Source organism: Aegilops tauschii, chromosome 3, assembly GCF_002575655.3.
Source record: "Aegilops tauschii subsp. strangulata cultivar AL8/78 chromosome 3, Aet v6.0, whole genome shotgun sequence".
NCBI lineage: Eukaryota > Viridiplantae > Streptophyta > Magnoliopsida > Poales > Poaceae > Aegilops > Aegilops tauschii.
In genome coordinates, this window is record NC_053037.3 from 4,909,012 (window position 1) to 4,925,265 (window position 16,254).

The window sequence follows — 16,254 nt, forward strand, 5'->3', positions numbered from 1 at the left end:
TAATGGCCATTTCTATCTGGCCAAGCATACATATGCTTTGCGTTGACTGTTTCACAGAATCACCTTCTCTTTCTGCTGCTATAAATATATAGCCTTCCAAAAGCCAAGCCACACAACACAACGAAGCCAAAAAAGACAGTTGCTTTGAGAAACGAAAAACTCAAATGGCCTCCTCTTCCTATTTCCTTGTCATCGCCCTTCTTGCATTGGCCTCATGGCAGACCATGGCTTCTGATCCGAGCCCTCTCCAGGACTTCTGCGTCGCCGAGAACAGCTCACATGGTATGTATTTTCAACACTTGGTGAAGATCAAGAAGCTCTTAGTATTCGGGCACATGGTTCTTATGGCATAAATATTTAACTAGCATGTTTTCAGTTCCGAAGCCTTTCGAGTCAGCTGATCATGAACATATGTCCAATCTTTTGCAGTTCTAGTTAATGGATTTGTCTGTAAAGACCCAAAGGATGTGAAGGCCGAAGACTTCTTCTTGGCGGCCAAACTAGACATGCCGAGAGACACGAACACGAACAAGGTTGGGTCTAATGTCACTTTGATCAATGTAATGCGGCTTCCTGGCCTCAACACATTGGGCATCTCCCTGGCGCGCATCGACTATGCACCTCTAGGCGAGAACCCACCACACGCTCACCCACGTGCCACTGAGATCCTCACCGTTCTTGAAGGGACACTTTATGCCGGCTTTGTCACATCCAACCCGGACAACAAGTTCTTGTCAAAGGTGCTCAACAAGGGTGATGTGTTTGTATTCCCGGAAGGTCTCATCCACTTCCAATTCAACCCCAACCCCTACAAACCGGCGGTGGCAATTGCCGCACTTAGCAGCCAGAACCCTGGGGCAATCACCATTGCAAACGCTGTGTTTGGGTCTAAACCAGCAATCTCAGATGATGTTCTCGCCAAGGCCTTCCAGGTGGAGAAGAATACTGTGGACTGGCTTCAAGCTCAATTTTGGGCTGACAACCATAACTAATGATGTATTGCATCGACTACATGGAAGTGGTGTTGTATTTTTTGTAATTATTTGTTTGTTGTATTTTATTAGCATGCAAAACATTTATCATGTACGGTGGAGATGCTGGACATAATAAAACATTGGTCTCAGAACATCGTGTCTAAATGGACACATATTGTTAATTCATTCAAGTTGTGACTCATATTCCACAATAGTTCATTTAGAGCGATTAGCTAGCATGTAGGTCTTAAACGGAAAGAAATCGACGATATTACATGTCCATCTCGCTTTATATTGGTGATGAGAATGCAAAGGAACATCATATGAGAGCTAGTAGTACAATGCTACGTGCAAGGCCTGGAAGTAGTAGAAGAAGAGCTGTCCATGATCTTTTTGCGCAAGAACATGTCACCTTGGACTGGCTTCAAGCTCAGTTTTAGGCTGACGACCAAAACTAGTGATGTATTGATGATTGACAAACGTTGAAAATAGAATCGTATTGGCGCGTGGCTCGTATACAATATATTTGTTGTATTTTACTAGCTTGTAATACATTTATCCTCTACGGTTTAAATACTCGATTGAATAAAATGTTGGTCTAGTATTGCATGGCACGAATTAAATTTTCTAAGAATACTCTTAATTTATTTAAGTTATGACTTATAACCCATATTTGATCATAGCTCAGTTGCAGCAAGTAGGTAGCATGCAGGGTTTAAACAATTGACAAATCGATGATAGTACATGTCGATCTCTATTGAGATCTATCAAGTGGAGAAATTCGCATCTAAATTTAATCAATGTGGGGCATTACTTTCAAGGAATGTCCATACGAGTCAAAATGATCCTCCTTTTCTGATGGTTCTTCTACGGACTACTTGTAACACAATTATCTAAGGCATTTGCCTATGCCCCGTCGGTCAATCATTCTCTAACAGATTTTACGTGTGGGCTGCCGGAGATGTGAGGTTGCCCAAATTGGATATGAGGCTATTTATAGAGAACCAAATTGGATATGAGGTCAGTTGGAACCCTTTCAAAAGCGAATCTAGTATTTCGAGATCTCAAAAAATTATAAAAGAAATTATACATGTTCACGTAGATGTGTAGTACATGCATACGAATGTTCATCAATGTATATTAATTTTGTGGTGCACACAAAAAAGAAAAATACACTAATGAAAATAGAAACATTTTTTGCTTTTCTGAAACCACATAATTTCCTTTTTTTGTGGAGCCTACAAATTACATATTACTCCCTTTGTCCGATAATATAATATGTTCTATATAGGTTGTAATAACATCTTATATTATGGGACAAAGAATACATCTATACGCATCATGAATTATTCTGCAATTCTGAATCTTCGATATATCACTTTTCAATTTCATAAAAATAGCAGGCTACAAGTGATCTGGGAGCCAAATTTTCGTACTCGTCTATTTTTGTCCTATCTAATCTCCCATATTTATCGGCAAAGCTCCCATATTTCCTCACTTCACCAAGATGTCAACGAATACAACAAAGAAATATGTAATGGCCCAGGAACAATAGGAGACAAGTGAGGTGAATTTTCTGGGTTCAGCTGTTTCTTCGATAATGCTTTTCTGGTTTCAGTCCAGTTTTCGGGTAGTGAGTTCTGGTTACTTCTTTTTTATTTTCTTTGTTTTCATATCCTTTTTTTAGTTAATTATATATGTTTTAAATTATCTCTTACTAATCATTTTCTGGTTTTCTTTTAAATATTCCATCTACAATTCTTTCTTCTTTTAAAATATATTTTCAAAATATACAAACATATTTTTGTAAAATGTGAATATTTTTAAAATACAAGTTTTAGGTCATAGTTTAAATACACCGCGAACATTTTTGAAATGTTGTTAACATTTTTGTAATTCATTAAGATATTTAATTTTCATGAACATTTTTTCGACCTTGAAAAATACAATACATTTTTTATAGAAAAAGTGAAAAACTACATTCTTCAAATTAGTGAACAGTTTTAAAACAATGATATTTTAAAAATACCATAACTTTTGAATTCATTAATATTTTAAAATTTAGAAAATTGTGTAAAGTTTTTTTCAATCATGTAGTGCAGGATCTGACTCGGCCCATCAAACGGTTGCTTTGTGAGTCGCGCTTTCCATCATAAAGGAGTTCTTGTTTATGGGGATGATCTTGTGGAGCTCCTATATGATGTTTATTACATTAAAAGGCACAAATGATATGTATCGCTCGTTGTGAGCAATACATATTGCTTGCTAACCTAGCGACGTTTCCTCGGCCGGCCCATTACAGAGAAACGTTTTAAGAAGCTTCTGGAACCTTCCGTTCTGTTTTGGGAAGGTTTCATAAAGTTTTTTCTTTCCTTTTTTCTGTTTTTATTCTCTTTTAATTTTTATTAAAGTTTTCTATTTTGAATATTTTTTCTTTGCTTTCCTTTTTTACTCAAAGACTTTTCAAAATCAGAATTTCTATAAAGTCCTGAACAGTTTCAAATCTGTGAACAAATTTCAAATCCGTTAACATTTTCACTTCCGTTAACATTTTCTAAATTTTGCGGTAAAATTTAAATTGAATTTTTTAACTATGCAAACAGTTTATTTATTTATTTTGAACATTTTTTAAATTCATGTACATTTTTAAAATTCGCAAACTTTTTTGAACTGGCAAACAAGTTTTCAATTATTCATGAAAATAATTAATTCCTGAACATTCTTTAAACTCACAAACATTTTTCATTGTGTGAATATTTTTAGAATGGTGAATATTTCATAAATTCCCAAACATTTTCTTAATTGCGAGCATTTTACATTTGTTTTTTCGTAATTCACAGACAAGTTTTAAATTCATGATATTTTTTTAAACACAAATATTTTTGAATTCACGAAGATTTTTAAAATTCGTATAAAAGTCCCACAATGTAAGACGTTTTTGGAAGCTAAACTAGCTTACAAAACCATCTTACATTGTGGAGGGAGGGAGTAGTATAAAACCAGCGCTTCGGCGAACATTGCGGAGGGAGGGAGGTCTCTTGCCCGTGTTCACTGTTGTACATAGCATAGTCGGGGTGTGTGCTGGGCCAGCCAATCTCAGGTTCAGTTTTCTCTGGAGCATTCCCCAAATTCTTTGTGCGTTTTTTTTCTTTTAGTTTTTATAGTTTCTGTCTTTTTTTGTTGGTTTTCAAAAAACACAAGTCTTTTTATTTAAGAAAAAATACCATTTTATAAAAAAGGTGCAAATTTTAAAAAATCAAGAACATTTTTGGGAAAACACGAACATGCTAGAAATTCTGTGAACAATTTGTATAAAATTTGTGAACATTGTTTGAAATTTATGAACATTTTTCGAAAACATGGTTTGTTTGAAATTTTGAAAAACAAATTGTGAATTTAAAAATATATATATATATATAATTGTGAATCCCTGGTAACCTAGCTGCATGTGAGTCCATGAGGGACGATGATTGATTGGCTTCATAGCCTTTCATGAGCTGCTAATCCATTTGGATGGCTTTTGATTTATGGCGTTCACTTTTTTACCCCACTGATAATTAGCCGCCAACAACACTCACAATGTCTCAGTGGAATCATATTCGTGCCATCGGGCAATTGCTGATGTTGTAATGAACGCCTCAAAACACATTTCGGAATAAAGCAAAGTGAAATAGGCAAGCAAACGTTGCTACCGAAACCGCAAGCAAAAAGTTGCATGAGCAGTTAACAGGCCATGTGTTATTTTTGTACAAAATGCCGATTTAATGAAAGAGCGATGCCCGCCCGGGAAAGACACTGGACATTTGAAGAACTCTAGATCTACCCATAGTCTCTACCATAGTTATCAAAATCAAGATTACGAAAATGGGAGTATATCGATAAAGAAACAATAAAGAGATTCAGATGACTTGCTTATTCGAAGAAATGGCCACTGAGATTATAGCTGGTTAGACCTCGGGCTTGTCTAGTTGAGCACCAATTCATTAAGCAAACAATTTATCACCATTTGTCCATACCTGCAAGGAGGAGCATGTCAAATGGTAGCAATGCACATAAATGTTATGAATGCAGAATGCACTACACACCAGAGCAAGCGCAGGATCGATAAGAGCTGCACCCAATACAGAAAAGGAGGGGGGGGGGGGGGGGGCACAACCCAAATGTAGAGCTATGTGTCCCTAGCACACTTCAAAATCATAGTTTCTGCTGTTTTATTACCATGTTTTGGTTTCAGCAACAGAATCTCAGCCATGTACAAAATTACAGGCTGATTTGCCACAGCAATACTACTTTTATACCTTCAAATGCAATTCCAACCACTTCCTCATCAAAGAAAACTGAACATATAGTCCAATCTCCTAAGAAAGTAATCAAATACTTAATTTACTTCTAATTAGAAAACAAGCCACGAATGGTTGGCACTCCGAAAATTTGAGAAGGGGCTGAAGCACACAAATATATTCGGTTGCCATCAATAAATCTTCCACCTTTGTGTAAGCACCTCATGAGCACAAAACAGATATGAGTATATATTTCATCGTTCCAGAAATTACTCAAATGACTCTAATCACAGTAATCATATTTACACACATAGATAAAACAAGTAATGACCCCGTCCATGTTACAAGGAGGATTAAGCAAAGAAGGGGAATGGGAGAAATTAGGACTCACCTCCCGAGGGGAAGAGAAGGAGCAGCGTCGACAGCAGCACCCAAAGTGCAGGAGGTGGAAGCTGCGGTTAAAAGGGAGGACGCCCCTGTCTCCACCCGGCTGCTTTCCTGGTCCTTGAGGGTGCTAGGCAACGGTGGGAAGGCATCTGCAGATCTGCTAGAATGACGCCATCAAGGCTGAAGACGAGCAGATTGTAGTTGGTCAGCCATGAGCGTGACAAGTGCCAACCACGGTCCTTGCTGAGTGAGAGACGAGCAGGTTGCATGGGTGGGGAGAATAAATGTTTGTATATGTTGGTCTGGGCATGGCTTCCTTGGTATGGGAGCAGGACGAAGCTTCCTTGATGCTCCTCCCTCCCTCTTCTGCTCGCGAACGACCCGGCATGGATAGCCTCAGCTAACGCCCCTTCTCTCCTGGTTACTTGCATTAATCAATCCATCCACAGGCTGAAGCATTTCAACAGAAGGGTGGTATCTGAGGCTTGATCAACAGTTATCTGCGGCACCAAATGTTTCTTTAGATGCACTGAAAGAAGTTCCATTGTTGAATATGTACAAGTTAGTGTACGCCTAAACAGTGCAGATGATGCTAAATGAAGACAGATAAACAGCAAGACCTGTCTCGGCATCTTCACATTCTGAAACCTGCACAATAACTGAAAGTCTGCTGAGCCAAAAAGCTTGCTTCACACGACAGAAGCTTTGTTTGCAGCCTGAAATCATTTCACTTGAAACATCAGAGAAGGAAATTGATTATTTATAACATTAGACTAATCTAGTAATAAAGGCACCACAAAAAGGTAAAGCAGAAAGCTATTCCCCTATAATAAAAAAGTTGGGTCTTTTCGGCAGCAGAATGTACTTCTAAACAATCATTAGAATTTATATGAAGTTCATAACAGAATGATCAGCACAATAAAGTCCAGGGCAGCTTACATCATGCATATTTTTAAAACAAAAGCAGAGCAAAACTAAGAATAACATCTAACGATACAAATCAGATTTAGGTTGTCGTATTTTTACAATATCTAGCATGCGATAAATTGATGCCTACCTCTTCATCTAACTTGAGGAGTATCTTCCAACAGTACAAAAAATAGCTTTGGTTTTTCCAGCAGAACACCTAGCCTTGAACAGAACATTGTCAAAATCAATCATAAACTTGTTGCCTAGCAGAAAAAGAGGCCCTAATAAGATAAATCCAACTCAAAATGTGCATGTTTATATGCAGTTGGCAGTCCTAATATCCTACTTGATTATTTGCATGAGCCAGTATCTAACCTGTAATTATCTATCACACCATCCAGGTATTGAATAGGATGACATCATCAAAGTGAAAACTTTGACCAGTTTCTTTCCCTCCCTTGTTCAGATGATGGCAGTGGCAGAAACAAAGGGAACAGATGGAACTAATGCTTGATGCAACAATACCATGAGCTCATCACCTTATGGAATAATTCTGTTGACCAAGTTACCGTAGCTCCATGATAACCTATGACTATGGTACATCCTTTTCTTCCTGAGAATCACCCAAATCATCCTCATCATTACCAAGGCCCAATATACAGCTCAGCTTGGCATCTGGTGTAATGCCTGCCTGCAGCATACTGTTGTACATCGCCATAGCTTTTTTCTCATCTCCAATTTTGAAGTATCCAATTATGAGATCTGTGTAAGTTACTACAGTAGGTGTAAGCCCCTTGTTTATCATCTCTTCCATAAACAACCGTGCGCCATCCATCGCAAGCACTTTACTGAAGCCACCAATTAAACAAGTGTACACGAAAGAATCTGCTGACAAACCCTCTGTTTCCATCTCTCTAAAGATCTCCAGAGCGGCCTTCATGTTTGAGCGCTTACAATAGCACGCAATCAGAGACGTATACAGAATTCTGTCTGGTGTCAGCCCCTCCCCAATCATATGCTTAAGCAACGTCATAGCTTCAGGAAGTTTGTCATCATGGCACAAACCATTTATGAGGCTAGTATATGTAAAGATATTAGGCTTTGTCCCCTCATCGACCATTTTATAATACAACCTGAAAGCCTCCTGCAGATCCAAAGCTTTCACAAAACCATCGATAATAATACTGTAAAGCACAGTATCAGGAACGTAGCCCCTTTTTATCATGTCTGCGAAAATACCCCACACGTCATTAGGTTTATTGACCTTGCACAGGCCATTGATGATAACTCTGTATGTACAGAGGTTGGGGACAACCCCAAACTGGCGTACTTTATCCAGGAACAGGAAGGCCTCACCAATCAGCCCTTCGTTGCTGAAGCCGTGAACAAGAATTGTGCAGGTCACAATGTTGGGGCATATCCCATCACTGATCATGAGCTCAAACACCTCCAATGCTTCTTTCAGTTGCCTATGCCTGCAGTATGCATATATCAGGCTGCTGTAATTGTAAGCATCTGGAACAAAATTATGATGAACCATGTCATTCCAAAGGTCGTAGCAAATCTCTAGATCTAGATGTTGACAACAACCATGAAGAACGATGCTGTAAACTATGTGGTCATGCTTGAATCCTTGATCTTTCAGCCTCTTAAAAAGCTCAAACGCCAATTCAACCCTTCCAGCTCTGCAAAGACCATGCAAAAGCGAACTATAACTCACCAAATTAGGAGTGATCCCATTCCTCGCCATTTCAACGAGCATGTAATAGCCTGTCAACAGATCCCCTTGCTTGCATAAGCCATCAACTAATATGCTGTAGCTGTGAACATCTGGGACAAACCCACACTTCTTCATCCCATCAAACGCTTCTATAGCTTTGTGAACCTGACCGTCATGGCAGAAACCATGAATAACTGCATTAAAACAATAGCTGTTGCAAGGGTAGCCTCTCTGACACAGCATTTGAAGGAAGCTCCATGCAGATTTCACCTGTTTGGCACGGCAAAGCCCATAGAGGTAAGTAGCATAGGTTGCAGCATTTGGGCTGACACCTTCCGTTTCCATTTCAGAAAGAAGCTCCAAAGCTTCCTCCAAGCATAACTTGGCTCCATGTGTATACATACTCATCAAAACTGAATAAGAGTAGACATTTGGTGAAGGACCAGAACTCTTCATATCTTGAAACAAACTCCTTGCATACATGATCTGGTTCCCCTCAACCAAGCGCTTCAGCAAGAAGTTGCATACTTGCAACTCCACTCCAACCTTCTTGGCCTCGACGTAAGTGAGGAGAGCATCCTCAAACATCGACAGCTCTACAAAAACCCGGATGACTGTGCCATAAACTTGTAGCAACGTCATCGACCCACCCAAATTGCTAGCCAACATAGGCGCCAACTCAAACAACTCCGGCCCAGCATTCCCACAGTGGTCGACGACGCTCTGAATCAGGCACTGGACCTCTCCGATCCTCCGTGGCAAGAACGACTGCATAAGCAATGCAAACAGCCCGATCGACCGGGGTAGCCCATACAGCCTGACACACTCCCTGAAGCTGATCTTCCTGGCATCATCCCAGCTCGATGTCCGGACCGCCCGGGCGATCACAGGATGAAACCGCCCGCGTCTGACCTCATTGCCAACGAAGCGCTGACTGGGTTCCTCCTCGTCATCCAGGCTCTTTGCGCAACAGGCCAGAGAAGAGAGGCGTGGATCCAGGGGCCGATGTCTGTTCAAAAGGGCTCGAGGCAGACACCCCGGCACTGCGCGGCGCATAGACGAGGGACGCAGACCCCCTCCTCCTTACACTGACCTCGCCATTCGAGCAAGGATAGATCCACGCAGAGATCGCACTTCATGGACCAGGCTTCCTTACTCAGCTTATGGAGAGGACAACCCAAGAATGAAGAGCACAGGCCGCCATGTCCATCCCCGTCGTCGCCGCCCGTCGCCGTCCCCGTCGCCGTCCCCCGTCGCCTCGCCTCGCCGGTGACCTCCTGCCCCGGCCGCCATGTCCACACACACACACATTGTTTTTTAGGTTTTTAGTTATAGAAATTTTTCTGTTTTTAGTTATAGAAATATTTATAGAAATGTTAGAAATTTTTCTGTTTTTTAGTTATAGAAATATTAGAAATGTTAGTTATATAAAAATGTTATAAATTTTTCTGTTTTTAAGTTATAGAAATATTTATAGAAATGTTAGCAATTTTTCTGTTTTTTAGTTATAGAAATATTAGAAATGTTATAGAAATGTTAGTTATATATATAGAAATGTTAGAAATTTTAGAATTAGTTTTAGTTAGATGAATTAGATTAATGTCAAATTGTTAGAATTTGCATATAGAATTTTAGTTATCACAATCCAATCATTTAAAAAATGTTACTTTTTGCGGGCATATAGTATTTGTTCTCGACGATGCCCGGCCCGCATCCTCGCCGTCGACCCGTTCGCGACGACGTCCAGCTGACCCATGTCCGGGATTGGGCTCCGCCGGGCTGGCACTGGGAGGTGCTACCCGGAGGGGCGCGCCGCTTGGTGAGGAACCCGGCCTCGGGTCCCGTCGTCGACCCTGATCTCCTTTGGTGGCGTTCGCGTGGGCCACATTCGGTGCAGAGGGAGCCGGCCCCGCCGGAGGTGGTGCGTCGTCGTGTCAAAGAGGAGGACGAGCACGTCCATCGCTACATGGCTGCCATGGACGTCAGGTTCTCCAATACCTGGCAGGTTTTTTGGGCAGATGACCGGAGATATGATCATGTGATGGTTCCTTGTCTTTGGGTGTCCACCGCCCGCGCTCCAGGAACCGCAAGTGGCCTAGATTCTTCTATAGTATTCGATCTTTATTAGCTACCTAGCCAGTGATGTATTCGAGATTATATATTATTCGAGATGATGTATTCGAGATTATATATTATTCGAGACGATGCATATTATGTACTATATGATTCAGTTTTTCCTTATTGATTGCATCCATGCATTGTAATTTGAATACTAAATTGTTTTATATTTCTTCTGTATTAGTTAAATAAAAGCTATGGCAGACAATACCGGCAGAGAGGGAGAAGAGGCCCTGTTCAAGATCATACGCAGCCCTAATAGGCCAGATGATCTGAATGAAGCAAATGACGGCTCCCAATATCTGAACAATACCGGGGAGGGTGATGATAAGATATTCGATCTCGACGACCGAGCTGATGAAGTCATGAACTATGATTATGATTATGATGACGCAGACAATGATTATGATGACGAGGTTAGTTTTCTTAGCTATAGTATACACCATACGAGGAAACTTCCTAAAAGTTGATTGATTCATGGCATACATTTAGTCCGCGTGTGCCGATTAAATAACTAATGACCATTTCTATCTGGCCAAGCATACATATGCTTTGCGTTGACTGTTTCACAGAATCACCTTCTCTTTCTGCTGCTATAAATATATAGCCTTCCAAAAGCCAAGCCACACAACACAACGAAGCCAAAAAAGACAGTTGCTTTGAGAAACAAAAAACTCAAGTGGCCTCCTCTTCCTATTTCCTTGTCATCGCCCTTCTTGCATTGGCCTCATGGCAGACCATGGCTTCTGATCCGAGCCCTCTCCAGGACTTCTGCGTCGCCGAGAACAGCTCACATGGTATGTATTTTCAACACTTGGTGAAGATCAAGAAGCTCTTAGTATTCGGGCACATGGTTCTTATGGCATAAATATTTAACTAGCATGTTTTCAGTTCCGAAGCCTTTCGAGTCAGCTGATCATGAACATATGTCCAATCTTTTGCAGTTCTAGTTAATGGATTTGTCTGTAAAGACCCAAAGGATGTGAAGGCCGAAGACTTCTTCTTGGCGGCCAAACTCGACATGCCGAGAGACACAAAGGCGAACAAAGTTGGGTCCAATGTCACTTTGATCAATGTAATGCGGATTCCTGGCCTCAACACACTGGGCATCTCCCTTGCGCGCATCGACTATGCACCTCTAGGCGAGAACCCACCGCACACTCACCCGCGTGCCACTGAGATCCTCACCGTGCTTGAAGGGACCCTTTATGTCGGCTTTGTCACATCCAACCCAGACAACAAGTTCTTGTCGAAGGTGCTTAACAAGGGTGACGTGTTTGTATTCCCAGAAGGTCTCGTCCACTTCCAATTCAACCCTAACCCCTACAAACCAGCGGTGGCAATTGCTGCACTTAGCAGCCAGAACCCTGGGGCAATAACCATTGCCAACGCTGTGTTTGGGTCAAAACCGGCAATCTCAGACGATCTTCTTGCCAAGGCGTTCCAAGTGGAGAAGAGGACTGTAGACTGGCTTCAGGCTCAGTTTTGGGCAGACAACCAGAACTAATGATGTCTTGCATGGACAAACGTTGAAAATAGAACTGTCTTGGATCATATACAATATATTTGTTTGTTTTATTGTACTAGCTTCTAAAACATTTATCCTCTATGGTTGAAATACTCGATTAAATAAACTGTTGGTCTAGTTTTACATGGCACAAAATAATATTTCTAAGCATACTCTTAATTTATTTAAGTTATAACCCATAATCAACTATAGCTCAGGTGTGGTGAGTACCTAGCATGCAGAGCTTAAACTATAGAAAAATTGAGGATAGTACAGGTCGATCTCTCTTGAGATATGCCAAGTGGAAGAAATTCGTATCCACATTTAATCTACATATTCGGACAAAAAACAGACACAATCTAAATAGTAGTCTAGAGGGAGATGATATGAAACTACTATTCATCACAAAAATGTTAGTAGTACAGAATGGGATACCTTGTTTGGCACATCTCTGGCTGGGAGGGTGTAGCGTCAGAGATGAGGGCGCATCTCATATGATTTAAGAAGAAGCACCGCCACTGATGGGCCTCCTTGGAACAACCACCAAAACCTTGAGTAAATCTCCGATGGTTCGCTTTCAAGGCGCCTGAAATCAATAAGGCGCATTACATTCCAGGATTGTTCCCACCAGTCAAACTTAACCTCCTTTTCTAATGGTTCTTCCGCATACTACTTGTAAGTTGTAACACAATTATCTCACGTGGTTTTCCTATGGCTCACTGGTCAATCATTCTCAGGACATTTTATGTGTAGTATGCCGTGGGTGTGAGGTTGTGGCATGGATGTGTTAATGCTTTCGTTGCTACCGTGAAAGTGCTACCGTGGCAGTAATTTCTCACTTGAAAACACGGCCATGGTAGGGAATCATTACTATTATATTATGCTAACTCATTTAAATTATTATTTTATTGAACTGGCAACATTGTTGTAAAAATAAATATGGGGAAAATCCATAGTCGCCACTCGAGTAGTACACATGTGAAGTCCTTTGACCAGTAGAGGGGGCACATGACACTCAAATCATACCACCGGAGGACGCACCACCTGTGATAATGATTGTTGCAACAAAAGTCGCACGTCTTCTACGACTGTAGAGGAACCTCTGCACAACCCTCACACACCACCCATTAGCCATTACGAGATGTTCGTCCACCATAGCTAAGGTGATGTCGTCACTCCATGGTGCTTCCTTCCTGAACTTGGAGAGATTGTCAATGGGGTTGATGATGTTCCAGTCATCATTGATGAGATGAAGTTGCATCTGTAGATGCATTGTCTGAAGAATTACTCCCATGACATTTTCGCTAAACGTGGATGCAATGCAGCTGATCCGAGTGGGTGAGATGAAATATATTGCCTTGTGGATCTTCAATGGTGTAATGATGAACCATGACGTCCTTGAGAAGCACGATTGCTCCCCTCAAGAGCTCATACTTCCTCCACGGTGCTATTGTCAGCCTCGTAGTGTATGGCCCCCCACTGTCAACTCATCAAGGATTGTTGGTATAGTTTGTGATGTGTGATGTCATGCGGCACAAATAGTACATCATCACCTGCCCTGACCAAGCACCGTGTTTAGTGCAATTTGGTGTTTTGGAGTGGGGCATGCTAGCCAAAATACTAGGGCGAGCTCTAGGGGAACGGAATAGTATGTTGTGTGCACTAACTTATCAATCATATTATGTAAATATAGTAGCACCAAGTTATTTGATCATATCTTTGATCTCAATTAATCATGCCATTATGGTTCATATGTTTTTTATAGCCATCTCAAAAAAGATGAGTTCCAGTTATATTCACATGAGACTCCTCATAGGCTACATATCAAGTTTTGATGGAACGCCTAGCAAATGATCATGATTAATGTACATTGGGTTCACATATAAACTCACTTTCTCTAAACGATTGTTTTATAAGACCCTTGCAGCATATACATAACTCTGCCGGAGAGATATGCCCAAGCAAGTGGTTTGACGTTTTTCTGCCCCAATGTTCTGAACCATCTCTCAAAGTTTGATTCCAAACCATCAGTAATATTTAACCAATCTTTCTCTGATAAATTCCTCGGCCATTATTAATTTCTGCCTTAGTTCTTGTGATTTAGTTCCTACCGGCCAGACAAAGGTAATCAGCTATTAAGGACAGTAAAACTGAGCCCTTTCCCACCCCTCTCACACACTCAACAATTTTGGCCGTCAGACCTCGTGTGCAGATCGTTCCCGACCGTACGGTCACTATGTGATGGCTGTCCTAAAGGTGGCTACTCCAGTGGAAAAAATGGTGCAACGTTGTTAACTGGGCCTGTGCTGGGGACCTGGCTTCCGCACGAAGCCCATCGATCCCAACGAAGGAACGACGTCCTCCACTGCATGAATCCCCTTATACCCGACTGCTAGCCGTTTTTTGTCTTCATCCACTACTTCGACTATGTCCTCGACTCCATTGACATCACCATGTTCACTGAAGCCAAAAAGAAGGCCGCTGAGGACAATACCGCCGCCACCGCCTCCGCGATGACCTTGCCGACGGGAGTGTATAATTTGTTTATTTCTGTGTTTACCATCCCTGATGTTTACGTAGATGTATTTGCTGTATGCGTAATACGACCTTGCATGGCTAGATATCAGAATGAGATTAATATTGTTACTGCCATGTTCATGATTTATTTCTGAATTAGATTAATCAAAAAGTTACTCTTTTACCAAACAGAAATCACTGGTGTGCATAACTGGATCGATCACCTGATGTGTGTTGCTCTAAATGTAGTATGTGTGCTATTCAGCTGCTCACCGCCTAGCCTCGCCTCCTTTTGTCACGGGCTCACCGCTCCTGGTGTGAGATCGTTCGTCATTGTCCGTTCAGTCTGAACCAGCTGACAACCGTCCCTCCCTGTCCTATTATTTGCTACTGCAGTTGGCAGATCAACGTATAATCAAAAGAAAAAGATATGACTCTAGGTAAGGTCGTGTACGTATCTTAATTGTGTAATTCTCATTCTCTAAGTTGTATGACCAGGATTTTCAAATTTAAGAGTATTGTACCAGTTTAATTTTATCAAATTCTTGTTCTCTAAATTGTATAGCTAGGGTTTTCTAATTCAAGCATGTATAATTTTCTTGAATGACTCATGTGTATTTGGAGTATTTCTTGGCGGCACACGGCGATAGTAAGAAGCAATGTCGAATAACTTTAACTAAACATACTATTCAATCAATATGCTTTATTTATTATTTCAATTTTAATTGGCACACGCAGATAAAGTTGTGTTGTGCACTCAAATAATCATTAAATTCTAGGACGATTTATGGAGTTTTTTCTTAAGAAGATGAAGACACCAGCAAAAGATGACAATGCTGGCCCATCACATGACCAAATTATACTCCATTAACTCGTCTTTTACTCTTATTTGGTAAGCATTTATAGTGCAAGACATTTTAAATTATTCGCGTCTGTTACTTTTATGTATATTATTGCCTGGTATCCTAATCGTACATGGTGTACATGTGGACACCGGATCATTTTTGCTCTGGGTCCGCCTCTGCTATCATCATAATCAGTCTATAATTAGACAATAGCACAAATAAACAATGTGCATCTGTAAATATATCATAAATTAAGACACCCCAAACAGACAGAACAATTTTATTCATACACTAGTAGAAAAAGGGTCAAATGTCAAGCACATTAGTGCCGGTTTGCTTTTGAGCCGGCACTAATGTGTGCATTAGTGCCGGTTCCAACGGCTAGCTGGCCGCTTTCATTAGTACCGGTTCGTGGCCGACCTTTAGCACCGGTTCGTGCCACGGACCGGTACTAAAGTGAGTGGTGGCAGGATGTTGTCAGTCCGGGGCCCCTCCAGCACCTTTAGTACCGGTTCGTGGCACGAACCGGTGCTAAAGGTCGTCCTACATAAACCCTTCGTCCACCCGAGCTCGCTCTGTTCTTCCCCTTTCCCCTCTCCTCTCTGTTCTTCCCCTCTTCTTCTCTAGCTCATCACACATTTTGCCCAAAATTTGTCAAGATTTGAAGGCCCCTATCCATTCAAATGATCACAAAGGTTAGCAACTTTGTCCTTTCATCTCTCATTGCTAGATTAGCTCTTGCAATGCTTTGTATAGTGATTAATTTATGAGTTTAGTAATTTGGGAGGAAATATATGTGCTAGTATTTGATTTATATGCAATTTGAGGTCAAAAATAACACTTAGTTTGCATATGTAGGTGTGGTTTACTTAGTGCCTTCTAAATCTCCGTCGTAACCATAGTCGATCGCCCGCACCGTTCCGTCGCCGGCACCACCTTGTGGTGAGCCTCTTGTTCATGAATGTTTTACATTACCAAATTGATGTTTGTGTGATTT

The 16,254-nt window shown here is 41.1% G+C and overlaps 3 protein-coding genes across 8 annotated transcripts; 2 read left to right on the top strand and 1 right to left on the bottom strand.

Moving 5' to 3' along the window:
- The first annotated feature begins 133 nt into the window (after window positions 1-133).
- Window positions 134-1,681, top strand: LOC123497777 (germin-like protein 8-11). The gene is made up of 2 exons (XM_045234517.2): window positions 134-282; window positions 430-1,681. Exons 1-2 carry the CDS (start codon window positions 165-167, stop codon window positions 990-992), a joined length of 681 nt encoding a protein of 226 aa, XP_045090452.2. The 5' UTR covers window positions 134-164; the 3' UTR covers window positions 993-1,681.
- A 2,949-nt stretch (window positions 1,682-4,630) lies between these two features.
- LOC123497778 (uncharacterized) lies at window positions 4,631-9,456 on the bottom strand. 6 transcript variants are annotated; one of them, XM_073509756.1, is made up of 5 exons: window positions 6,926-9,456; window positions 6,699-6,767; window positions 6,262-6,357; window positions 5,646-6,141; window positions 4,631-4,990 (listed from the first exon to the last, which is right to left on the bottom strand). In XM_073509756.1, exon 1 carries the CDS (start codon window positions 9,324-9,326, stop codon window positions 7,143-7,145), a length of 2,184 nt encoding a protein of 727 aa, XP_073365857.1. In that variant the 5' UTR covers window positions 9,327-9,456; the 3' UTR covers window positions 4,631-4,990; window positions 5,646-6,141; window positions 6,262-6,357; window positions 6,699-6,767; window positions 6,926-7,142. The 6 variants fall into 6 exon arrangements, with proteins under 6 accessions (XP_073365857.1, XP_073365858.1, XP_073365855.1 ...); XM_073509757.1 differs by having other exon boundaries at window positions 6,699-6,772; XM_073509754.1 differs by having other exon boundaries at window positions 6,699-6,813.
- Window positions 9,457-10,200: 744 nt separating this feature from the next.
- Window positions 10,201-11,895, top strand: LOC123497502 (germin-like protein 8-11). Its single transcript, XM_073511423.1, has 2 exons — window positions 10,201-11,185; window positions 11,333-11,895. Exons 1-2 carry the CDS (start codon window positions 11,128-11,130, stop codon window positions 11,893-11,895), a joined length of 621 nt encoding a protein of 206 aa, XP_073367524.1. The 5' UTR covers window positions 10,201-11,127.
- Window positions 11,896-16,254: the final 4,359 nt, after the last annotated feature.